Genomic DNA, 25,510 nt, shown 5'->3' with positions numbered 1-25,510 from the left:
ACCCCCTGCTCAGGCAGGAAACCTTATACCATTTCAGGCAAATGGCTGTCCAGTCTCTTCTTAAAAACCTCCAGTGTTGGAGCATTCACCCTTTGTGGCCAACCTCTGTGGCTTCTTCAGGTAAGTGTCGAAATAGGTTCTAGCTAACTGCTGGTTCTAACAATGATTATATCAAGCAAAGCTTCGGCCAAGTGATTAGGATGGACCAGCTCTGGGTGAAGCTAATTCATGTCTTCTTTGCAAAAACCCTTTAATGACTTTCTAATAAAATAATAAGTTGGATCGTCAGTGGATTGGCTGCAGGTCTCCAAAGTCTTCAAGGGCAAAGGCTGTGTAAAGTGCAGAGCAATAGTAGAGCAGGAGTAAAGACAAGTAGAGACTCTGTACCCCAGAGTTACCTTTGAGCCCCACCTCCAGATGGGGGTCCTACCCAGCCTCTCTTGGAAACCTGCAGACTGCCACCCAGAGAGCTTCTGAAAGACCAGGGAGAAGGATGCTGCTCAGGCAAACATTTTATTGGAGAAAAGCGGCTGATGGGAGCAGTAGGAAGGGCAACCCCTCCCCCGAGGTCCCCCCAAGGCAGAATTGGGGAAGCCTTGCTCTCTTCACCTTCACTTGGTGCGGTAGAAGGTGTCCGTGCCAATGCTACAATGAAGCAAGAGGGAGGGAAATGTCAAAATTCATGGTGGCAGGATTGTTGTTCCCCCCCAGGCTGAGCATCCCACCCCCCACCCCATTCCCTCCTTCCACCCACTCACGTGAGAATGAAAAGGGGGGGCAAAGGAAATGGATGCTGCTGGTTCTCAGGGGTGGCCAGGGCCAGGTAGATCCCCAAGCACAAATTGCAGGCAAGGTCTGATTAGGGGAAGGACACTGACCCAAAGCAGGCTGGGCAAATTCTCCTCGGCCTTTGGGGGCTTCCCTTGAAGCAGCTCCATCCAGGTGGCCACGAGGGAGGCCTCTTTGGAGGGGAGCAGAAGAGCTGCAGGCCTTGAGCTCAGGGAAGGCACCCAGGTGGTCTCTTTGCCCCATACAAATATGGGGGCCGTGCTGGGCTACTGCTCTTTAATTTAAATAGAGCAATTTATGCCAACTCTCCAAGTGTTGCCAGCTGTGGGCGGCCCAGACTGTGGTGCCACCCAAATCACACTTGTCAGTGAGAATGACCTGGGGAAGCTCCTGAAAAGCTTTGCTGTGTTTCTCTGTGGGGGAAGTGGGAGAAAGTGGGAGTCTCCAGCCTCTCCTGCAGGAGCTGCTCAGCCCTGGGTGCGGAAAGATCCCCGAGAGGGGTAAACCGTCGGGGTGTCCTTTCAAGAGCCACTTTGGGGGGGGAAGAGAGAGAGAGAAAGAGGAGGTGCCCAGGGCCCTTCCAGTTAGGGGGCACAGCAGTTTAGTTTCCTTACCGGGTCGCCCCCCAATCCTCTGCCACGGATCCCATCTCCATACGCAGTAGCCAGGTTGTCTTCAGCTGCTGCTTTCCTTCCTTGTCCACCAGACACTGGCCCACAAAGACTGCAGTGGATTCTGAGGGAGGAATCGGCCAGAGACTCACTGGCAGGTCAAAGTTGTTGTACCGATTGTGTGTGTGGGGGGGATATTTCCCAAACTCACCGATGCTACTTTTAGTTTGGGAAAGTTTTATGGGCTTGAAAAACTTTGGGCAGTTCCAGCTGATGTGGGGGGGGGGGGAGGGAACAGTCACTACAAGAATCTGCAAGAGGTAGATCTAAGGAAGGGGAGATCCACTAGAATCCCTCCTCCCGTTCGATTTGCTTCCACACCAAATAATGAGTGGCTCTACCATCGAAGCTCCAGTTGACGGCGAAGCCAAAGGTGGGCTGGCGCCCCTGGTGCTGGATGCCCACAATCGGGGATGGCTGGATGGGCATGTAGGAGTCCGAGACTGCCGTTTTGTAGACGCCGCTGAAAACCCCCGTGTTACTGACGCTGTTGATCTTCATGGTGGAGTTGAGGTCATTTTTCCAGGTGCCGATCAGGGAGCACTAAAGCAGAGCGGGAGGTGGAAGGAAAATGGGTCACGGTGCTAGCCAAGCCCAGCTGTCCAACAGGTAGAGACTCCGGCTGCTGCTTCCCTTCGTCCTGTGCGCTCCCACAGAGAGGGCCTCCTCAGGGTGCCGTTGGTCAGGGATTGCCGGCTGGCAGCCCCCAGGGGGAGAGCATTCCCTGCCCTTTGGAATCAATTGCCTGTTGAGCTCCGGATGGCTCCCGACCTTCGCTCTTTTCGCTCTTTTCGCTGCAGCCTGAAGACTTGGTTATTTGAACTTGCCAGCCTGGACTGAGGGATTGGGTTTATTTTTAACTATGTATTGTTAGGGCTAAATTAATTTAATTTTACTTTTAACTTTTGTACGTTGTATTTTATTCCCCTGTACACCGCCCTGAGTCCTTCGGGAGAAGGGCGGTATAGAAATTCAAATAATAATAATAATAATAATAATAATAATAATAATAATAATAATAATAATAATAATAATAATAATAATAATAATAATAATAATAATAATAATAATAATAATAATTTTCTCCCGGGAATCTGAAAACACCCGCTCCGTCCATGTGCCCGACCCCCAAGGCGGCTCATGCCGGGTGGGGCTGGCAAAGGCGGCCATCCCCAAGTCCGAGCGAGAGCACCAGCCCGGCGGCAGGCTGCCAAAGGCGCGGCCAGCACGGAGGAGGATACGCTCGGCCGTCCGGCCGTCGAGGACCCAGGGCCTCTGGCGCTCAGCGCGACAGCATCGGGTGCGTTCAACCCCGAGGAAAGGGCACCCTCTGCGCAGTCCGCCGGCTATCACCAGCTGCTTCTGCCGCCCACGCAAGTAGAGGCAGGTGGCGGGGGTTTTTCTCGGGGGAGGCTGGGACTCTCTGCCCGCTACCCCGCATCTGACCTTGGCCGCTCGCTCCGAGTTTTGTGGTTCGGCAAATGTTCCGGGACAGCCGAGCAGGAAAGCGAGGAATACCAGAGCTGCCAAGCCTATCGCCATGGTGATCTGCAGGAATCTAGACGTGCCAGCCCCAGGAGGGACGCCCCTTATAAAGCCCCGCTCGCACCGGCTCTCCCCGCCTTTCAGCTGCCGCCTCCCTCCACCACCAACCCCAGCGCCTGGGAGGGGCAGGATCCCCATGCCGGACGCTTCTGCGAAATCGCTGGCCCTACTGCGAGCGCTGAACAGCGCTTTCGGTAGCAAGGGGGGGGCGCGGGGGGCACTTCTTCTCGGGCACCCCACCGCGGCTGACCCAACAGGGGCATTCTTACTCGGCTGGCTCTCCACCAGCGCTCCTCTCCCGCCATTGGTCCTCCAGCGCTCCAACCTCGCCCCTTCCTCCCGGCCGTTTCACAGAGGGACATTTTTCTAAGGCTATTTGGCTGCGTCGGACATTTAAACGCGCAGCCGGGCGGCCAACCCCAACGCCAAGGGATGGGGAGCCTGGGAGGCAGGAAGACGGGGACGTTGCTTTGATGTGCACGCAAGGAGAGGAGAGGGGGAAAAAGCAGTGGGAGGGGGGGAATCAGGATCAGGGCCTTTCCCTTCACTGGCTTTCAGGAGGCTGCCCTCCCCATAATGGCATGGGTCCGGATTATTTACAGGAGTACCTTTAACTTCCCATCGTCCTGTGCGCTCCCATAGAGAGGGCCTCCTCAGGGTGCCGTTGGTCAGGGAATGTCGACTGGCGGCCCCCAGGGGGAGAGCATTCTCTGTGGGTGCGCCTGCCCTCTGGAATCAGCTCCCTGTTGAGCTCCGGATGGCTCCCGACCTTCGCTCTGAAGACTTGGTTATTTGAACTTGCCGGCCTGAACTGAGGCAATCCCTCAGGGTTTTAGATTTTAAATTCCAAATTTTAAATCTTAGAATGTTTTATTGCTTGGGCTACTTGGTTTAATTTATTTTAATTTTTCTATATTATGTGCTGTATATTGTGTTTTAATTGCCCTGTACACCGCCCGAGTCCTTCGGGAGAGGGGCGGTATATAAATCTAAATAATTAATAAATAAATAAATAAATAAATAAATAAATAAATAAATAAATAAATATGACATGTTTAATAACAATCCGATAAGGCTTCGCTGCACGGCTGTACTCATCCAGCCACTTTGTCCAGGTGCCTTTGGAGAGAGGAGGAGGAGAAAACATGGTGTGTGTATGTGCGCGCACCACAGAGAGAGAGAGAGAGAGAGAGAGAGAGAGAGAGAGAGAGAGAGAGAGAGAGAGAGATGGAGAGGGAGAGAGAGAAAGCTCCCCTTTTTGTAAGTTTGCTTGCTCGGTCTGCGAGGCTCTCCGTTCCCCACACTTTTGCTGGCCGGCACCTCGCCTTCCTCCTCTTCCTCTTCCTCTTCCCTTTACCTCTTGGCTCGCTCTTGGTCTCTTCTCTCTCATTCTGAAACACACACTCACTCAAAAGCCTCCCTTTCTCCCCCTTCTCCCCTTTCCCTCCAGCGAAACGTGGAGTGGGAAGAGATTCAAAAAAAGAGACGTGTGTGTGTGTGGGGGAGGGAGAGAGAGAGAGAAGGGGGAGGCTCCCTTGTGTCCTTTCACTTTCGGACGACCTTGCCCTCTGCCCCCTTTTCGCCCAACCTGCCGCGGGACCAGATTCAAATTTCCCGTTTGTTCACCACGAGGCAAAATACTTGCTGTTTCTCACCTATCTGCCCCACTGCCGAGGTTTATGGGGTGCGAAGGTTGCAAGGGGCAAGTCTTCGCTTGTGTTTCCGTGCGGGTGTGGGTGGGTGTAAATCACCTGCGGGGTTTTTGGGAGAGCCGGTTTGGAGGGGGAGGGGTTAGGGTCTAACTAAACCTTTACTCAAAACTACCCGGTCTTTTTTGCCCGCTGTCTTGCCTCCGTCTGATTGCAGATTCTCCCCTTAAAGACCTGCCATTTGAAGGAATTGAGAATCAGCAACCATTGTTTCAGCATTGCTGTTTCTCGTTAATATTTGGAAGCCTTGCAGGATTTTCAAGCCCTTCAGCGAAGCCTGACCGGTTCGTTATTAACCTTGTCGTTATGGGGAGGGGAGGGGAGGGGGGAGAAGACACCGCCCCTAAAAGGGTGGGAAGGGCGGCTTTTTTCCTCTCCTCTCCTTCCGTGCACATCAAAGCAACGTCCCCCGCCTTCCTCTACCCGAGGCAGCCTAGGTCTCCCTGTGCGGATTGGCTGCCAGGATGGGTGTTTAAATGTCCCCTGCAGCCAAAAGTTGGAATTAAGATTGCTGGAAGAAATATCAACAACCTAAGATATTATTATTATTATTATTATTATTATTATTATTATTATTATTATTATTATTATTATTATTATTATTATTATTATTATTATTATTATTATTATTATTATTATTATTATTATTTATTGAATTTTTATACCGCCCTTCTCCCGAAGGACTCAGGGTGGTGAACAGGGCATATAAATAGAAATACAAAAGTTAAAAAAGATTAAATAATTGCCCAATTAAAACAATCAAAATGTAAAACCCATTAAAACCCTAAGGTTCCCCCATCAGGCCAGGCCAGCTTGTTCGAATAAATGGGTCTTTAACCCGCGCCGGAAGGAGCGAAGATATGCAGATGATACCACTCTAATGGCAGAAAGTGAAGAAGAACTAAAGAGCCTCTTGTTGCAGGTGGAGAAGGAGAGTGCAAAACTTGGGTTGAAACTTAACATTAAGAAAACCAAGATCATGGCATCTGGCCCTCTCAATTCCTGGCAAATAGATGGGGAAGAAATGGAGGTAGTGACAGATTTTATTTTCCTGGGCTCCAAGATCACTGCAGATGGGGACTGTAGCCAAGAAATTAAAAGACGCTTGCTCCTGGGGAGGAAAGCCATGGCAAATCTAGACAGCACACTAAAAAGCAGAGACATCACCCTGTCAACAAAAGTGTGTATAGTCAAGGCTATGGTCTTCCCATTTGCAATGTATGGCAGTGAAAGTTGGACCATAAGAAAGGCTGAGCGCCAAAGAATCGAGGCCTTTGAACTATGGTGCTGGAGAAGACTCCTGCGAGTCCCTTGGACTGCAAGGCGATCAAACCAGTCAGTCCTACAGGAGATCAACCCTGACTGCTCTTTAGAAGGCCAGATCCTGAAGCTGAAACTCAAATACTTTGGCCACCTAATGAGAAGGAAGGACTCAATGGAGAAGAGCCTAATGCTGGGAAAGGTGGAGGGCAATAGAAGAAGGGGACGACAGAGAATGAGGTGGCTGGATGGAGTCACTGAAGCAGTAGGTGTGAGCTTAGATGGACTCCAGAAGATGGTAGAGGACAGGAAGGCCTGGAGGAACGTTGTCCATAGGGTCGGGATGGGTCGGACACGACTTCGCAGCTAACAACAACAACAAGCCAAACAGCCCAGGAAAACGCCCAGGAGAGGGGCGGGGCTAGAGCGCTGGCTGACCAATGGCGGGGGAGGAGCGCCGGGAGCGACCCAGCCGAGCGAGAAGAAGTGAGGACGTGAAGGCAGCCGGGTTCAGGGGTTCCATTCCGGCCGGGGAAATATTTCTCCGGTTCTGGCGAAAACCGCCGCTCTGCGGGGCGAAGGGCGGGGCTGCTGCGCTGAGAGAATCCGCTCCCCGCCAAGCCCGGCTCCCCATCCCCGGGTGCGTTGGCCGCCTTACTCCTCGCCCTTCCCGGAGGGAGGCGAATCCTTCCCACCCTCCGCAGTTGAGACTGCCTGAAGAACAGAATGCAAAGCGCTCCGCTGAAGGAAGTTGGCCTGGAAGCGGGAGGTGAGAAAGCGGAGATATTCCCTCCTCATCAGGTGTGCCGGTTGAGGGTCTCAGCCTCCCCTCCTCTTAACGTCGGAATCCGCAGCAGCCTCGCTTTAAAGACACTTTCCTTTCGTTTGACCGTCTTCTCTCAGTTGCTCAAAACGTCCCAGGAATCGGCTCCTTCATATCTCTCACCCTCGACCCCCAAAAGTATAAAGATCTCTCCGTTGTTTCTTGCTTGCCGAGCAGACACCCAAGGACCCTTGAGTAGCCACTTCTCCTCGGCATTGTTCCAGGAGCCACCAAGCACAGCAGACTGCTGGCTCCCCCCTCCCCCCCATTTTTCCTCTGCCCTCTGGCCAGGTTCTCACAGGGCAGGCCGGGCAGAGGGAGCAGAGCAGGAAGGCGAGGAACCCTAACCCTCTCCCTCCCTCGGCCTTCTCTTCTTTCCGCTAAACTGCTAAGCTTGTAAGCCGCCCTGAGTCTTTGGAGAAGGGCGGGATATAAATGGAATTAAAATAAAATAAAATAAAATTAAAATAAACGTGCCTGGCTCTGGATCTCTGAGGATTTAGCCAAGGACCCCTCCCCCCCTCGGCACTCTGGGTTTGGCTTTGACAATAAGGCTTTTTGTAGATTCAGTTAAAAAATACATTTCCCAGGTCATTCTCTTGATTTATCGATTGTATTTTCTTTTTACTTTTTAAAACTTCAGCCCGGTTGTTTTGACTAGCACCCAGAGTCACTTGACAGTGAGATGGGCAGCCTATAAATTTAATAAATAAATCAAATATCCAGTAAGACATCCTTTTCCAAATCATTCCCTTGGTCTGTCATCAGTAGTTCCATATTCTCTATTTCCTCTGTCGGGCCATTTCTTCCTCCACTGTGAGTTGTATGTCACAATGGAAGACTAAGCAGCTTGTACAATTGCCAGTTTGCGATGCACTTATCAACAGACAGGAAGATGGAAGTCTAGAAACCACGATTTATTGCAAGGCCACCAGGACTCCACACATTCTGAGCTTCAACAGTAAGCATCCACTGCCACATAAAAAATTGTGTCAAAACACTATACGGCTGGGTGAGAACACACACTGCAGTAACCTGCAAGCAAAACAACTGGAGAGCAGGTACCTATGTGAACAATTCAAGCAGCATGGGTCCCACAAGGATTTATCACAAGATGCCTGCACAATATGCTGGGGAGAGAAAGGAAGAAACAAAGGTACAAAGCGAACTATATGGCACACCCTGCCATACATTAAAAACATTACAGAAGCCGCAGAATGTAGTTTCTAAGATCTGCATGTTTTGGGGGGCCCAACAGTCTGTAGCCTGTTGTGAACAGGGCTGTGCAAGTGTGCGAAGGTTCATCTGGGCATGTGTGGGTTGTGCAGAAGAAGCCATTCCCAGCTCCCCCCCCCCTGCTACTGCTAATCTGTGGAAGACAATTTTTCTTTTGAAATTGATCCCTGGAGCCAGAAAGGTTGGGGACCGCTGTGCAAGTGGGCTTCTCTAAACACCCAGAGGCTAACCATAGGATGACAAATCGTGCACTACAAAGGTTGTTTGGAAGTGGGAGAAACTTTGAAGGTAGTTTACCAGATTCCCTGCATGTAGTGCTCCTGTGATTATGTAGGACAGGTGGGGAGGAAGCTAACCACCAGATTGCAAGAACACCAGCCAGTGGTTAGATGAGGAGACCTGAACTCATTGGTAGCCTCACATTGCAATGAACAAAGACATGCATTCAGTTTCACAGCTGCTATGATTGTTGGCCAAGCAGGAACAAAAATAACCAGATAAATTATTGAAGCTTGGGAAATGGGCTTCTTGTCAGTGAATAGGGGTGCTGATTTGCCATTGGCCTACCAGTAAGGAGTCACAAGGAAACCGTGACTTAATAACAAGCCACCAAGACCCTAATTAATAACTAAAAGCTACACACAACCAGCAACCATATAAATACAATGTGTAGAACAGTCCAGGGTACATATTCTGGAGAGAGAGTTCTCTGAGCATGGGCTCCAGCATGAGCCTGAAAGCTTGGAAGAATCAACTTTTGGTCCCAATGACCGACTCAGATTGGGTCCTGCAACATTATCCTGGGATACCTATACCTTCATACATGATAAAATGTGTTGCTTCCTGGCCTGGCCCTCTGACAAATCGGGTAACAACAGGTATAGAATAATTATTGGAAGGGACCTTGGAGGTCTTGGTCCAATCTCCTGCTGAAGCAGGGAACCCTATACCATTTCAGACAAATGGTTGTCCAATCTCTTCTTAAAAGCCTCCAATGATGGAGCAGCCACAACCTCTGGAAGCCAGCCATTCCACTGGTTAATTGTTCTCACTGCCAGGAAATTTCTTCTTATTCCAGGTTGGCTCTCACTTTGATAAGTTTCCACATGTTACTTCTTTTCCTGCCTTCAGAAGCTTTGGAGAATAAGTTGAGCCTCTTTTTTCTGTGACAGCCCCTCTAGTACTCCCATATCACAGTCACCCTCTTTGTTAGACTAGACATACCTCGGTCTTTCAATCATTCATGATATGGTACATAGAGATAAACAACAAACAATATATAAACAACACACACACACATGAAACAAAAGACCCAAACACCTCCCCACCGGCAATCAACACCCAGATGAGCAGAGATTAAAACTAAGATAAACATTAGACCACCAGTCAACAATACCCCAATCAAGTAACCACCAAACCACTCCCACCAGTGCAGGGCAAACCACTAGTGCAGGGGTAGGCAACCTTGGCTCTTTTATGACTCATGGACTTCAACTCCCAGAATTCCTAAGCCAGGAATTGTATTTTTTTTCCTTCTGCTTAGAAGGTGTCCAGTTTCCAAAATCCTCATAACAAAAGCAAAAGCAATTGTCACGATAACAAAAATATTTCCCATGAAAAGTTGCTTATTTTTGGGGGGGAAGTTAATTCCAAAATTTAGAGTTGCAATAGTCAACATTTCAAATTTATCTGGATTCTTAAGCCTCTTATAACTTACCTAGATCAACATCTTATTTAGACTTTTACGGTTTATTTCAAATTCTTTTACTTTCTAGGTGTGTAATTGTTCTTTTGTTAAGAGCTGAAGATAAACTCACCCAATGAAGACTTTTCCTGTATTTCCTGTCGTCCTGTGATTTTTCCTGCCTGAGTGCAGGACGTTCCTTTTCTCACCACTGAGCTGCATCTTGAGGAATCCCATTGCAAATTTTCCTCCATGTAGGTGCAGGTTCCTTTAAGGGCCAGAGGGTGAGTGCAGCTGGTCAGTCAACTGCAGGGTCATTAGGTGGTTGCACTGTCTGTCCTACATTGTCCTGTCTTACCAAGACATAGGCTGTGGTCTACATCATCAAGTCCCATACTAAAATCTAACCATACTATATTCACCGCATTTTCTCGGTCCACTAATTTACTCACAATAAGATTGATACTGGAGATGGAGGCTTCCCTTCTCTGGCAGCTCTACGAAATCCGTGTTTCTCTGCTGTCCATTAAGGCAGTGTGATCGACCGCATCATGAGTTGGCATTACATCATTGTTTATGCTAAAACATCAAGTGGTTTGTAGCCAATGGGATGCAGGAAGAATGTGACTGAGGTTCAGACCCCCCAGCATTGGTGAACACGAAGTCAAACTCTGCCAAGGGAAGTCTCCAACTCCTTGGCAGCTACCAGTTTCAGGGAAACCCTTGTGGAGGGAGACATCTCACTTCTGGAGATGGTGTTTTAAGCTATAAGGTACGGCCAACTCCGGGCAGCCATTGCCCCGACCGGCCGCGCCCCCGCTGTAGCCAGATCGGGTGCTTCTCCACCTGCAGGCTTTCCTGCGGGACCCTCCGGAGACCTGGAAGGCGACCCCCATGCTCCTGCGCCGACCCGTTCCTTATTCCGAGGCACCGCCGTTCCGGCTGCCAACGGCTCCTCGCTGGTGAAATCGCGGCTTTCCGGGCCTGCAACCTGCGTCGTCGCCGCCGCCGCCTCCACGATCCTCCTCCTCCTCCTCCTCGCCGGGCAAGCGCACAACCGGCGGCCCCCCATTCCTTGGCAGGGGCGGAGCCTTCCTCCTCCGCGGGTGAGTGAGCGGCGGCTGTGCCGGCCAATGGGCATCCGCAGCCTCCCCGGGCAGCCTCTCGAGCCGGGCCAATCGGGAAGGCGCGGCGCCCGGGCTGCAGCTGGCCCCGACGACGTCATGGCTGCGGCCACTTCTGCGGGTGCCCGAGCGCGGCGGCGGCCCGTCCCGGCGCGGCCTTCTCGGTATGGGCTGCGCGGCTCTCGGGCGGCTCCAGCTGCTGCTCCAGCTGCTGGCCTGGCTCCGCCTGGGGCCCCCGGCCGGTGAGTGCGCGGCGGGCGGGGAGGCAGCCCTTGGGCGGGGGGCCCGGGCCCGGCGGGAGCTGTCCGGGGCGCCTGGTGCTGAAGGAGCCGCGTAGAGGGGCCGCCGGGAGCACCTTCGGCCCGGCGTTTGGAGCTGTTCCCCGCCGTGGTGCTGAACGCGAGCCGCGCCGATGGGGAAAGACAAGGAAAGCCGTGGCGCTCCGGGGGCTCAGCAACATCTTCCACCTAGCTTCGCAGAAGATCGCGCGCCTCTCTAGAACGGGCTGGCCATTTTGCCTCCCAGCGGCCCCGCGCCTGCAGGCAGAATTGCCTTCTTCCCTGTATGGCGAGTCCAGCCAAAGACCTTGCGGTGCCAAACAGGGAGAGGGTAGGAAGCAGCAGTGGAAGGACAGCGGAGATGGGGTCGTGGTGGTAGCGAGAATCACTCCTCCGAGGCCAAACGGTCCTGGCGCGGGGCCTTAAACGAGGGCAAGGAGGCCCTGTGCTTTTCCACCCACCGTGCCTGAATCCTGCCAACTCGTCAGGCAGTTATCTGGTACCTCAGGGGGCACCATTCCCCTTTGGCATTGCCCTCCTTGTCTTCAGCTTCACAGGCCAGGAGTTTTTACTGCCTGCCTGCCAACCAATGAAAAGGACTCAGCCTGCTAGAAGCCAGCATGGGTTTCTTAAAAACAGGTTATGCCAGACAAAAATTATATCCTTCTTTGATAAGGAGACTAAATTAATGGACCAGCAAAATTCTGTGGACAAAGTATACTTGGATTTCAGTAAGGCATATGACAAAGTAGACCACAGCCTACTTCTTGGCAAGATAGAACAATGTGGGATAGACATAGCATCACCGCCAGATGAATTCACAATTGGCTGCAGGCAGTTGGTTCAAGTACTGGGCCTAAGACAGAAGCAGTGCAAGCAGTGTGCAGTCCTTAAGGGAACTATATCCACAAGGAGGGGACTATGCAGTGGGGTACTTCAAGGTTCTGTCTTAGGCCCAGTACTGTTCAACATCTTAACAAATTATCTAGATGAGGAGATTGAAGCTCATCAGATTTGCAGATGACACCAAAGCTGGTGGGAATTGCTAATACTTTAGAAGATAGACTCAACATTCAGAAGAGTCTTGACAGACTTGAGCATGAGGATGCAGTTCAGTGGTGAGAAAAGTAAGCTGCTGCACTTAGGTAGGAAAACCCAAATGCATAGGTACAGAATAGAGCTCAACAGTAGCAACTATCTTGGAGTCCTAGAGGACCATCCCTTACGTATGAGCCAGCAGTGTGCGGCATCTGCTGAAAAAGCCAATGCAGTCGTGGGATGCATCCGTGGAATAGCCTCAAAATCATGAAAAATGATAGTACCAATCTATACTACACTGGTGAGGCCACACTTGAAAGACTCCATACAGTTCCAGTCACAAAAAGGATGCTGAGTCCGTAGAAAGCGTGCAAAGATGATAAAAGGTATGGAGGCTAAATCAGACGATGAACAGTTGAGGGAGCTGGGTATGTTCAGCCCAGGGGTGTCAAACTGCCGGCCCACGGGCTGGATGCGTTGCAACGAAACCGCGCCCACCCCATTGCCGGCAATGGGGAAAAAGCTCTGATATGTTGCGCGACGTCATGAGTTTGACATGTCTGGTTTAGCCTATCAAAGAGAAAGATTGGGCGGGGGACACGATAGCTGTCTTCTGATACTTGAGGGGCTTCACAAAGAAGAGGGGATTGACTTACTCTCTAAGGCACCAGAAGTAATGGGTGGAAACTTGTTAAAGAGATCCAACCTAGGAGTAAGGAGAATTTTTTTTGACAGTGAGAACAATCAATAGAATAGCTTTCAAAGTTTTCAAAAACCATTTGACTGAGATAGTATAGGGTCTCCTGCCTTGAGCAGGGGGTTGAACTAGAAGACCTCTGATGTCCTTTCCAGCCTTAGGATTCTATGTTCTATGCTTCCCTTCCAGCCTATGTGCGAGCTATTCCATTATTATGTGCTTTTTCTAGAGCACCTCAAGAAAGGAGGGGCACCTTGAGAAGTGATGCTGGTGGCTCACCTGTTCTATGCTTTGGCTGATGGCTGGGAGTGGAAAGGGGAACCCTCTAGTACCCCAGAGCCTCCCTGTCTGTGCTTCTTCCCACTCCCCATCAGGTGTGGACAGACTTCCCATGTCCCAAGTGTTCTTTAGGCTAAACCTGACGGCAGCACCAACCAGGCCTGAGTGACCCTGCAGAATTCAGGACCAGGCTGTCTCCCTGTCAGGGCACATTGCAACACTGAGCTTAAAGATCAGGCTTGGTTGCGCTGTGGCTGTTCCTCATTCTTTTGTTTCAGGTTAAAATGGTGTTGGGGAATTTGTTGGAATCCAGCCTGGTGTGATCCAAACCCTCTTATTATGTCGGAATCCTTTTTGTTTGCAAATCAAAAACATATGCTGTATGACTGTTGGAATGGGGTCTCATTAGCCTGATTTTAGTTACTCATGTATATGTCACTTCAGCCAGCCAGTTAGTTCTGTCCGCATTATTTGAATGTTGACACTTTTTTTGATTGAACCGTGGGCCAGACAGGTGTAAAGAAATCAAACCTTGCTCCAGGAAGCAATAGTAGAAACAGAGAGGCCCAGTTGTTCTGGCTGCTTTGTGCTTCCCATGAAGAGTGTTTTTGCCGGTCCCAGGGGGCTCCGACCTATTGTAGCTGAATGTTGTGGGCCTGAGTCTCAGCCAGGCATGTGAAGCTCAAAGCAAAAGGCGATCTGAGGACAGACTGTCTTTTCTTCTAGTTTGCCCAGTATAAATCTGCCTCAAAGGAGAATCTCCCTAGCTGTGGGATCCTTGCTGCTTGGCTGTTTGCTTGCAGACATTTCATGAGGTCGCATCACCATTACTCTGTGCACACAAGCGTGCCCTGGTGATGTTTCCTAATCGGGTCATGGAATATCTGCAAGCGAGCCTGCACACAACCAAGCTCAGAGAGCACTAAGGATGTGACTGTGAAGGATCCTTTCAGCTTCCCCACCCCAGACCAAAACCAATAATTAAAACACAGCTTAAAAGCCACCACCCCCACCCCAAATTCACCCAGATTGCTATACAGAAGGCGGCGCGTGCCTGCTCCCTCTGGCTCCAGAAAGCAATGGATTCCAATTACAGGGAAGCAAGTTTCAGATTGAATTCCGGATGTATTAATTAGATACCACAATCCTAGTTGTGGCTTTTACCCAGGCCCAGAAGGGACCTTGGCCCTTTGGGGAAAAACATATGGAGGAGGCAGAACGCTCTTCTCTGGTGGAGCAGGGCTTCTGAGCAGGCACCTCCCTCTAGCTCCAAGGAGGGGCTTCTGGATGGAGAACCTCACAGAGGCAAAGATAGCATAGCCCTTGCACATTGACCTGCCCAATGCTTCTCTCTACACAGGTCTCTTCCAGTTTGCCATGAGACAGGGTGTGCATGGACACACACACACACACACCCCTTCCAGCAGGCTGTTTCTGCCCTTCATCCCTCTGCGAAGACTGGCAGAGGGACCAAAGGCAGAAAGAGCTTGCCGGAGGGTGTGTGTGTGCACATGTGCATGCACAAGACTGGCAGAGGATGCAGAAAGCCCACTCGCCCTCCCAACCTTGGCTTTGGTCTTCTGCCTGCTAGGCTGGTGATGTCATCCATGCTGTGTCTGTCAGAAAGGAACAGGCCCTGCCTCCCACCCAGATAATCTGGGGCAGCTAGTGTTGTGTGGAAGTGTTCCAGGGTGGGGAGGGAATAGACAGCTCAGAGGAGTTGAGTAGGTTTGCAATGGTGGTGAATATCTGTAATATCTATAGCTCGGGTGTAGGATGAGGGTGAAGGTTCGTTCTCCGAGCATGAGAGAGAACCTTCACCCTCAGTTGAGCAAGTGCTTGGCCACCCCAGAAGATGGCAGGCCAGGAGTCCCCACCCACCCCACTCTGCAACTGTAGGCTGCATCCTCAGAAAGGCTATTTCCAGGATTGGTAGCTGAGCACTTCTTGCTGCAAATACGGTGCGCAAGGGCCCTGGAACCTCTTCTACAAGGCAGGCCTAGTAGGGGGAAGAGTCATTTCTTGTGGGGAGGGCATGTGTGCTTGCTGGGGGGCGACGGCAAGGGGGTTGTTTGGAGACAGAAGCTTCTCCGACCTTAGGCCAGCTGAGCCTCCTGGGATGGAGACTTCCCCACACAGAACTTTCTGTTGGTTCTCCTTTGGAAGCGAGGCAAATCCATTTCGCAGGGGCGGAAAGCACCTAGCTGCATCTTGGGCCCGCGCTTGGGAGATGCCTGGCTGACCTTCAGTTACCAGAGGCTCTCCAGGCCTGGGGGATGGGTGGGTGTAAGGAAGGCAGCTGGGGATAGGTGGGTGGGTGTCGATCTGGAACAGGGATGCAGAGAGCGTGTGTAGGGGGGTGTCTCTGCGGAGCAATCCTGGCCCATTGGGGAATCGGGTGACAGCTGCTCCCTCATGGCTTGGACTGGCTTCGCACCCCTGCCCTGCCCAGCAGCCTCCAACCACCGTTCATCCTGCCTCTCTTTCCCCAGCTGGGCTGTTCGTGACCGACTACTTTACCCGGACGCCTCGCAAGCTGAATGCCTTCCGCTCCTTCACCAGCCTGGAGCTCTTCCATTTCCGCATCCCAGAGGACACTGCGGTGGCCGTCTGGAACCTGGTCACCTTCAAAGAGCAGGGTGGCACCCTAGGCGACCGATGCCCGGACCGGAGCATCACCGTGTGAGTTGAGGCAGGGCTGTAACACTCCTGTTTCTGGTGGAGGGGGCTGTTCCTTTAACCGCTCTTCCCGCCTTCAGAGGAATGGGTGGGCCGGCCTTTGCAAGGTTCATTGGTCGCACAAAGCTTTAGGCTCTGAGCGTTGCTAGTCACTTTGAGACTGAAGAAGACTCGTGGGAAACTGAAAACTTTGTGCTGGGGGGAGGGGAGGGGTGTTTTTTTAATTAATAATTTGTTCATTTGTGGGGCAGATTAGATGAAGGCAGATCCAGCCCTGCCATCATCTGCAGCCTCATGAATTGCCAGGATTATTGGGCAAGGGAAAGCTTCCCAGTCTCAAAGTAGAGGCTTGGATTCCCATCCTGACAGACAAATGTGAGCTCCCCAGCTCCCTCCTCCTCTTGCAGCCCCTTCCCATGAGCCCCCACTCCCCCAACTCAGCGCCCAGGCCCTCCTGTCTCTGACTCTTGCCTTTGTCTCTCTGGGCAGGTATTTCCGCTCAGGAGCGCCACCAGTCATTAACCCACTGGGCATGCACTTCCCTAGGGACACAGCTGTGCCCGGCTCCTTTGCCCTCACGCTCACCTGGACGCTGCCCAACAGGACCACTGGGGTCTTCAACATCACCAGCCCCCTGCCTGGGGACTGGTTCCTGGCTGCCCATTTGCCCAGAGAACAGGGCAAGATCTCTGTCAAGGTGAGTGCGGGCTCTCTGGCTGCAGGAGAGTGGCAGATCCCTGGGGGATCTGGGGGAGCCAGTCCCAATGGCAGATAATCTGCTGCACTGGGGGAGGGATGATGGGGGTTGTAGCCTAATTCATGCCCACTGAGGAATGAAAAAGGCCAAAGAAGATGCAAGGCTTGTAAACCCCTCTCCATTAAAAATCCTTGGGGAGGGGTAAGTCCCAGGAGATGGCTGGGTTGACTCTTCTGTGGGAAGAAGCCTTGATCAGGGCAGGGGCAGTTGGTACATAGCTGAACTCCCTGGTGCACTCAATTCACCCCTCCATGGGGACAGCCCAGAAGGGGTTATTATGTAAAGGGTTCCTTGTGTGGGAAGAAGCCTCATGGAGGGCATTTGCATCACACCTGTCTCGAGGGCAGCACCGGCAGCACCGGCCCCTTTCTCTTGGGTGAGGCTCATGCGAGAGCCTCAGTCCTTCCTGCAAGGCTGGATATATGGATGGGGAACAGCTGCATTGGGCTAGGGCTTCTGACAGGGCCCGCTTCCCCCCACAGGGACTTGCAGAGGACTGCCAGTATCTCTTCCAGCCCCAGCTCATCGTCCAGCGCCTGGTGGGCATTGGTGTGCTGCACCCAGGCTATGAGACTGACCACGTCATCTCCTCCCACAATCGGTCCCTGCTCTACAAGTGAGTGTCATGGCCAAGGAACGGGGATTCTCTTGTGGTGTGGGAGGCGGGCATTCTGCGGGCGGAGGTAGCAGAAGGGAATAATGAGGTGTCCCAGGTATTTCCAAGGCAACATAAAATCACACAAAGGGACCATGGAAGAGGGAAGCCTCCATGATGCAGTTTGTAGAAAGAACACCTTTTCTGCGAAGTAAGGGCCGCAGGATCTGCTCCTTCCCACCCCATAAAATGTCCTTCTTCGACTCTTCCCCATGTGCCTTTGGCTGAGGGGGCTCGGGAGATGTTTCCAAGAAGCTTGAATGGAGGCCCCCACTGGTCTAGCCAGAGTCCCCAGTCGTGCCCCCACAGACCCCAGTGAGGGCACCAAGTTCACACATGGCTCCCAGTTCAAAAATGCTCGCCTGGGAAGAAAACTGTTTTGGGTCCAGGCTCCACTTTGTAGGCAGCAGGAGGCATGCTGGGAAAGTCATGGTATTACTGGGTGGGGGAGGAGACCAGGGGGCTTTGGAAAGAATGAAGGTCAAAGAAGAGGGAGCCGTCCCTTCCCCCAGTGCTCCAATTTGCAGAAAAGGCCAGCTGAAAGATTGGCTAGCCCACCCTGGGTCTCCTCTGGGAGGGGCAGCCAAATGCTAGAGATGGCCAGTTGCCCATCCTTATAGGAGCCACGGAAGACATGGGGCAATGAGCTTCCTTTGCCCGTAGGGTCTTCGTTCCCAGCTACACCTCCAGGGTGCTTGTGCAGCTGCGAAACTGTCACAGAGGCAACCAGAGTGCGCCAGGCTGCCCACTGGGGCTGAAAGTGCGTGGCAAGGCCCCCCCTCTGCACAACTCCACAGCTGTGGACTGCTGGGAGCAGCTGCCCTGCCGCCTTGTGCTGGAGCACCCCTTCTGGCAAAACTGGTACTTCATCCTGGTGGAGAAGCTTCTGCCGCTGCCAGACCGGATCGGTTTCCAGCTGGTGGTGCAGCTGAAAGGTGAGTTGGCCCACAAGAGACGGAGCTCCTGGGGTGGAAAGCCCCGTCTTCATGCCTCGAGTGACACCTAGGAATGTGGCAGGGAATGGGCAGAGGTGGCTGTGCAGAATTGGTCTTGGGAGACTTCGTGGAACTGAGCAAGCCCACCTAGCGGGAAGCGTTTCCTAAACTAAGGTCCCCTGAGCTCATGTTCCCAGGTCATGTCATCTAGGGCTCATCCATTCTCTCTGCCCCCCCCACCCACAGTCAGGGGTGAAAATCAAGGTGAGCTTGAGGGTGGCATCTCATTCTTTCTTCTGCTATGAGAAACCGGTGTGTGTGTGTGTGTGTGTGTGTGTGTGTGACTGACCGCCCTTGTCTCCTTCAGAGGCAGAGGTGGGCAGAAAAGGCCTGAGCAGTGGGGGAGGGGTGCTGCTTCTCTGGCAGTGCCAAGTGGGAAAGCACTGACTACCCCTCACCTCCCAGGTCAGTCCAAACAGCTTCAAGTGGGGGTGCCTGATGGGGAGGGAGGGGAGCCCCGAAGTCCCAGAGACCTCTGCCCCTTATGTGAAGAAGACCCCTCAACAGAAAGTTCCACTGGGACTGGATCCGGGAACCCAAAGAGGGTCTCCTGGAGGAGAACAAGGGAGGCTCAAGGCTGTCCTATCGAGGGGGGGAGGGGCTGTTGGATGGGCCACGATCTAAATGCCCCCCTTCCTGTCTTTGCAGACTGCTCCCGGACTGGCTTGGGTGAAGCCCAGCTACCTGCCTCCCACCTGAACATGCCTCACTCCTTCGGCTCCACGGGAGGGCTGGACCTGACAGACATCCTGCCCCCCTCCCTCCCCAGCAGCTTCCAGCCTCCAGCCACCCCCACACCCCCCAGGCCTCCCAGAGGGGGGGAGCACTGCTGGCCCACCCGGCCCACTCTGCGCAACGAGTTGGACACCTTCTCAGTGCACTTCTACATCTTTTTTGGCCCCAATGTGTCAGTGCCCCCTGACCGGCCAGCTGTCTTTGCCATCAACCTCCTGCCTGTGCTGGACAGCGGAGGGATCCTCAACCTGGAGCTGAAGCTGAACGTGGTGCGTCCAGGCCAGATCTTTCAGCATGTGTAAGGGGGGGCGGCTCAACAGTGGTCAGTGGCTGTGGGGCAGAGATGCAGAAGCTGGGTGGCCAGGGGGTGGGGGCCTGGTGCCTGGGTGCAGGCAGGCCTGGAGAGACGGCCTCCGTGATTGACTTCTTCCAACCACCCGCTGCCCCAAACGGGACCCCCAAGGCTACAAAGGGGCAGACCTGAATGTGGGAACAAGAGGAGACATTGTACAGGATAATAATGCAGACTCGTGTCTCTTCCCTTAGTCTTCTCTGCGCGGGGAGAATGCCACCATCTTTGCGTGTCTGAACCACGAGGTGCCTTTGGCCTCAGAAGGGGACTCCTCAGTGACCTGCCAGACAGGTAAGGCCAGCACCTCCCCTGCATCTGCACTGACCAGCAGGGACTCTCCTTGCAGAGGGCTTTTGCTGCACAACCGGTGGGGCGGCCCTTGCAAGGCAGGTGAGCTGGCCTCAGCCACTGCTTCTACTTGACAGAACTGCTGGCTGGGTTCCTGCTGTCCATAAATGCCGCCTCTCCCTTCACCCGACTGCGGATTCCCTACCCCCAGACAGGCAGCTGGTACCTGAGTCTGCGCTCACTCTGCACCACGGACCGAAGGTAAGTCAGCCTGGCCGGGCATCCCCCCAAGGAGCAGCAGAACATAGAGAAGGTAACCACAGTTCCGTGTGGGCCTGCTGCTTGGGATGGTCCCAGTCCACACTCGGTGCTGGTGGTGAAGGACCCTCCCGGTCTGGGAAAACGGCTGGGAGGGCCACCCACATGCCTGGCAGCTGGGAGAAAACTACTCTCAGTAAAGGAGAGACAATCCGAGAGGTTGTTTGCCATTTATATTATGCCAGTTAAAATGGCTAAATGGCTAAAATGAAAGGATGCAGACCGTTTTGAAGGAGTGACGGAATCTGCGTCACAGAAACTTTCCAGAACACCCCACTATGATGTGGGTGATGTGACAGTCAAGGTGGGAGGTGGCCCATTTCCTATGGGCCTCTCTGTGGGGCTACCAGGGAGGGGTTCAGCTGTGGGGGGAGAGCTGGATGCCCTCGTCTAGCAGGAGACAGCCAGGTGGAGTCAGGAGAAGCTGCTGGGAGCTCTCACACAGTAAGGGTGTTAGGCTGGTGCACCCCTGGTCAAAATAGCAACCGAGTCAGAAAGGTAGATTAATACCTTTTATTTATGCATAAGCAAGGGCTAGGTCTCCCACAGGTACAAGGTGGAAAGACCCTTAGGAAAGGGGGAAAATCACTTTATATACACTTCCAAACATATTGGGTTTGGAATGCGCTCTTCAATTGGAACAGCACCATTTCAATCATCAAGCATCCACTAGCATGCCCAGCAACTATATATGTATCGTGCAACAATTCATACTATCCCATAATATTCTTAGCAAGGGCTCGTTAATAACTAATTGACTACTCAAGAGGTGTGATTTCGCCATTATAATGAATTTTTGAGTTACTAGAGTTCACTTTTCTACACAATTATCCAAGTTCTATATTCCACACAAACAATTTCTTCTTTCTTTAAAGAAACTGAAAATATTATTTATTTATTTATTTATTTATTTATTTATTTATTTATTTATTTATTTATTTATTTATTTATTTATTTATTATTGGGACTTATATGCCGCCTTATCTCCCAAAGGACTCAGGGCGGCTAACAACAATAAAATACAATAATACAAAAGTTAAAAAGAAATTAAATTAATAGCCTCAGTAGAATAAATTAAAATTAAAATTAAGTTAAAAATTAAAAACATAATTAAAGTCCCTGTCAGTCCAGGTCAGCCTGATGGAAGAGGAATGTTTTGAGGCCGCGGTGAAAGGACCGGAGATCCGGGGCCATCCGAAGCTCAAGGGGGAGTTGGTTCCAAAGGGCTGGCGCTCCCACAGAGAAGGCCCTCCCCCTGGGGGTCGCCAGCCGACATTGTCTAGCCGACGGCACCCTGAGGAGGCCCTCTCTGTGTGAGCGCACTGGGCGATGATTAATCAAGGGCACTGCTTATTACCCAAAGAGGCCTCTTTTTCACACCCATCAGTGAGAGTCTGGTAGTTCTTGGGTGACCCCCCCCCCAATACCAGGAAGAGACTCTGGATCCCCCCCCCAGCTAGCTGTTTGTGCCCCCCTCAATAGGCCCAGCCCCACAAGCTCAGGATTGGCTCGGCTCCTCTTCCACCAAATGGCTGGGCACTTTCTCACTTCCATGTGGCTGGGGCCGGGCACCTGGTCTCAAGTGGCAGATGGGATGCTGCCAGGAGGCTTCCTCCTGACCTGGCCTGCCTCCCTGCAGGCCCTCGTCTTGTGGGAACCTGACTGCTGAAGTGTACCTGCGCGCCTTCCTCTCCCCCTGCATCAATGACTGCGGCCCCTATGGCCAGTGCAAGCTTCTGCGCACCAACAACTACCTATATGCGGCCTGCGAGTGCAAAGCAGGTGAGTGGGCAGTGGACTGGCTGTCCGGGGCAGGGGGGCTCTGTTCCCACTTTTCTCCATCTCCAGGCTGCTACTCTTCTGACTTGAAATACGGTGGGGAGAGTACACCCTCGGGGGGGGGGTTGACCCTGATGCCAGTTCTTGCCCTCAGGCTGGAGCGGCTGGGGCTGCACCGACAACGCAGCCGCCTTCTCCTACGGCTTTCAGTTGCTCTCCACCCTCCTGCTGTGCCTGAGCAACCTCATGTTCGTCCCACCGGTGGCCATTGCGGTGCGGACCGGCTATCTGCTGGAGGCAGCCATCTACATCTTCACCATGTTCTTCTCCACGGTGAGCGCTGCCAGGATGGAACCCCCCCCCTGCAAGAGAGAGGTGGGAGGGGGAGGGCATGAAGGCCGCCTGGAGTCTGGCTTCACCCGGGGTGGAAGGAAGTTTTGACTGTCCCTCAGTGCTTTTTTTGTAAAATAAAAAGGTGCCAGAACTCACCCATGTCATACAACCCACCTTGCCTACCCTACAAGGTTCCATCCCAAAAAAGGTGCCGGAACTCCGTTCTGAGCATTCTATGAGAAAAAAAGGCCTGCTGTCCCTCATGCTGCCCGCTCTGATGTGCAAACCTATCTAAAGCGGGTTGCTGTCGCAGTGGCTTTACGCCTGGGATTGGCCAGCCACTCAGGCTCCTGGGTGGAAGAAGAGGGGCCGCCTAGCCTTTCTAGTTCCCGGTGACCCACTTAGTTGGATGAGCTCCGAAGGAGCTCTGTTGCCCTCTTGGCCAAAGACTTGACTCTTCCTGGCAAAGTGGAAAGTCTCCCCAGCAACCCTCCCCCAAACAGCCACAACGGACAGTCCGGCTGCCCAACGTGCCAGAAAAGGTGCTTCCTTCTCCCCCGTGGTGCAACTCTTGAGTCCTGGGGAGGATCTATCTTCCCTCCCTCCACCTGGCCCAAGATCCAGTGGGTCAGCGATGAAGAAGCCAGATTCTCCTGCAAGGCCTCAGCCCCGCCCTGAGCTGGAGCCTCCTGCTTGATGCGGTCTATGGGGGTCTCGCCCTGAAGGGAGCCACCAAGGGTTAGACCACCTGGCCGCATTGCAGGGCGAGGAGGGGAAGCCAGGCTGCTGGAAGGGCTGGCCCGGATGGAGGCAAGCTATCAGTCCTTCTCCTGATGGAGTGACCCCTTCTGTCTCTGCCAGTTCTACCATGCCTGTGACCAGCCGGGCATCGTGGTGTTCTGCATCATGGACTATGACGTGCTGCAGTTCTGTGACTTCTTGGGCTCCCTCATGTCTGTCTGGGTCACCGTCATCGCCATGGCCCGCCTACAGCCCGTCATCAAACAGGTAGAGAGAGAGAAGCAGCTCGGACCCCAGGCTGGAAAAAGGCGGGCCCTGGGAGATGAGCTGGCAGTGCACTACTGATCCCTGAGCAGGGGAGATAGCGGGCAGGAGCCTGAAAGAGTCTGGGGCAGCAGCAACCCCTGACTCCTCCCCACGGGTGTATCCCAGCCCAATCCTGGCAGATTCTGGGCAGACAACACAACAAAAGGTACACAATGCCCTGCAGGATGACGTCTCACCCATGGAAATAGAGACCAGCTCGGCAAAACATCAGGGTGCCAGGGCTGCCCTCTGGCCCAGAGGCAGGCGGGGAGGCCAGAGACTGCTTCCTAGAAAGGTTCAACGAGGTCCTCTCAGATCAGCCTCCCTCACAGGGTTGTTGTACAGGAAAGAGGGATCCTTAAGGATGCTGCCCTGGCTCACGTAGGAAAGGCAAGAAATTGTCACCACCTCAACTTTGACTCCCACCTTTCCCCCCCCCCCAACCCCCGAGAGTAAATGAATGCACTGGGGAATCGCCCTCTCCCTGCGCTGTTGTGGGGAATAGGCCCCACCTTCACTCAGGATCAGAAGGGAAAGGTGCTGTGGGGCCCTCCTCCCCTTCCTGAAGGCTCAGGAGAGCCCCAGCATCCATAAGGCTCAGGCAGGCGAGGAGGAGCGGTAAGCCTGGCATACCGGAAAGGTAGCTCCAGAGAAGATCCAGGGGTGCTGCTGCTGGCCACTTGTGGGGCTCAGGGCTCGCTTGCTGGGCTAACTCTTCTGCTGCAGCGAGGGTTGGGGAGAACGCCGATTGGGGACAGCTGGAGGCCAGAACAGGCAGAGTACGGGGACCACTCAGCCTGGCTGTCCTGTGGCCTCTGACCCAGCAGACTGACACACACCCCACCCATGAAGAACTCTCTGTGTTTTTCCCCTGAGCAGGTGCTGTACCTGCTGGGAGCCATGCTCCTCTCCATGGCCCTGCAGCTGGACCGGCATGGCCTCTGGAACCTGCTGGGGCCCAGCCTCTTCGCCGTGGGTGTCATGGCCATTGCTTGGGTAAGGACCTTAGGCCCTTGATTCCCTCCCCTCCCCTGAGGCCCCGGCTGGGCTGCCCAGCCTCGTTGTGGTGCTTCCAGGCGGAAAGACCTTTGGGTGCCGAGCAAGGGCCTCAAACATGTCCAGTGAAGTGGAGAGCCCCTTCAAGAGGCAGCCTGGCTTCTGGGGGACAGCCCCTTCCTTGCTCTGCAGGAAAGAGGGGCTGAGCACAAGGCACCTGCGTCTCCCTGAGCCAAGCTGCCCATGCCTGGCCCCCAAACATGGGGGGGGGGGTGGGAGGACTTGCTTTCCAGCAACTATTCTGGCCAGGCTCCTGTGGCAGGGAGTACCGACGGCAGGGCAGGGGTGGCTGGAGCTCCCCAGAATGGCCGAGGGGCATGAGCAGCTTCTCCTCAGCCAGGCTGCCTCCCAGACTGGCTGCCACCTTCTTCCCCCTGCAGACGGTTCGCAGCATCCACCGGCGCCATTGCTACCCTCCCACCTGGCAGCGCTGGACCTTCTACCTGCTACCCGGGGCCCTGATCGCCGCCTCAGCCGTGCTGCTCTACGCTTTCGTGGAGACGGAGGAGAACTACTTCTACATCCACAGCATCTGGCACATGCTGATCGCCGGCAGCGTGGGCTTCTTGCTGCCCCCTCGGGCCAAGGCGGAGGCATCCAGGCTGGCGGGACCCCTGCCTCGCCGGAAGGGTTGCGGCTACCAGCTCTGCATCAATGAGCAGGAGGAGCTTGGCCTGGTGGACCCCGGCACTGCTGGCACTGGCGTCTCCATCACCAGTGTCTGCACCAGCTGATGCAGAGCAGCGGCCTAGGGGCCTTTAGACAGACGGGCGGCCAGGATGCAGAGCCCCCCGGCCGGACCACTCTTGCTCTGGCCTCTGTGCCAACCATGAAACACCCCTCCCCCTTGGCCCAAGGACCTCCAATAGCCGGGGGAGGGGAGACTGTCACGTGCCTACCTGCCCAGGGATGATGGAGAAGAGTCTTCCTCCCAGATCACGAGGCTCCCCCACAACACCCTTCCCTTCTGCTTCCCCATCCCCCATATGCACACACTGCACTGCAAGATCATTTCTGGAGGGAGGCGGAACAGCCCCCCACTCCTGCAAGCTGAAGGCCTTCGCATCCTCAGAGGGGAAGGAATAACAAACTGGGGCAAAGAAGCTGCTGCTTCCAGCTTCTGAAGTCTGGGGCGGCCTGCAGAGCTGGATAGGGAAGCCCAAGCCCTGCCTGGTCTGGCCAGATCCGCACAGGAAGGCCAGGCTGCTGCCGGTGGCCCCCTGCCTGCCTGTCTGTGGGGAACAGTGTCCCCATTCCAGATGGCAGGGGAAACCCATCATGCACTCCGGCCGGAACATCAGCGCCTCTGATTTTTGGCTGGGCTGGGGCCCTGGGCAGGCCCTGATAAAAGTTCCTCGCTTCAGGCATGTTGAGCTAGCATCT

The 25,510-nt window shown here is 53.6% G+C and overlaps 1 protein-coding gene across 1 annotated transcript; it reads left to right on the top strand.

The window, feature by feature from the left end:
- Positions 1-6,414: 6,414 nt before the first annotated feature.
- Positions 6,415-24,861, top strand: TMEM8B (transmembrane protein 8B; the record flags this gene model as incomplete). Its single annotated transcript, XM_081316360.1, has 14 exons — positions 6,415-6,614; positions 10,878-11,083; positions 15,626-15,815; positions 16,302-16,509; positions 17,052-17,185; positions 17,888-18,159; positions 18,868-19,223; positions 19,501-19,597; positions 19,732-19,855; positions 21,552-21,694; positions 21,846-22,024; positions 22,886-23,032; positions 23,951-24,067; positions 24,508-24,861. 14 exons carry the CDS (start codon positions 6,415-6,417, stop codon positions 24,859-24,861), a joined length of 2,727 nt encoding a protein of 908 aa, XP_081172486.1.
- Between the last annotated feature and the right edge of the window lie 649 nt (positions 24,862-25,510).

This window comes from Vipera berus, assembly GCF_964194415.1.
Source record: "Vipera berus genome assembly, chromosome: 2".
NCBI lineage: Eukaryota > Metazoa > Chordata > Lepidosauria > Squamata > Viperidae > Vipera > Vipera berus.
The sequence above is the reverse complement of the archived record's forward strand: the minus strand, read 5'-3'. Positions and strand labels throughout refer to the sequence as shown.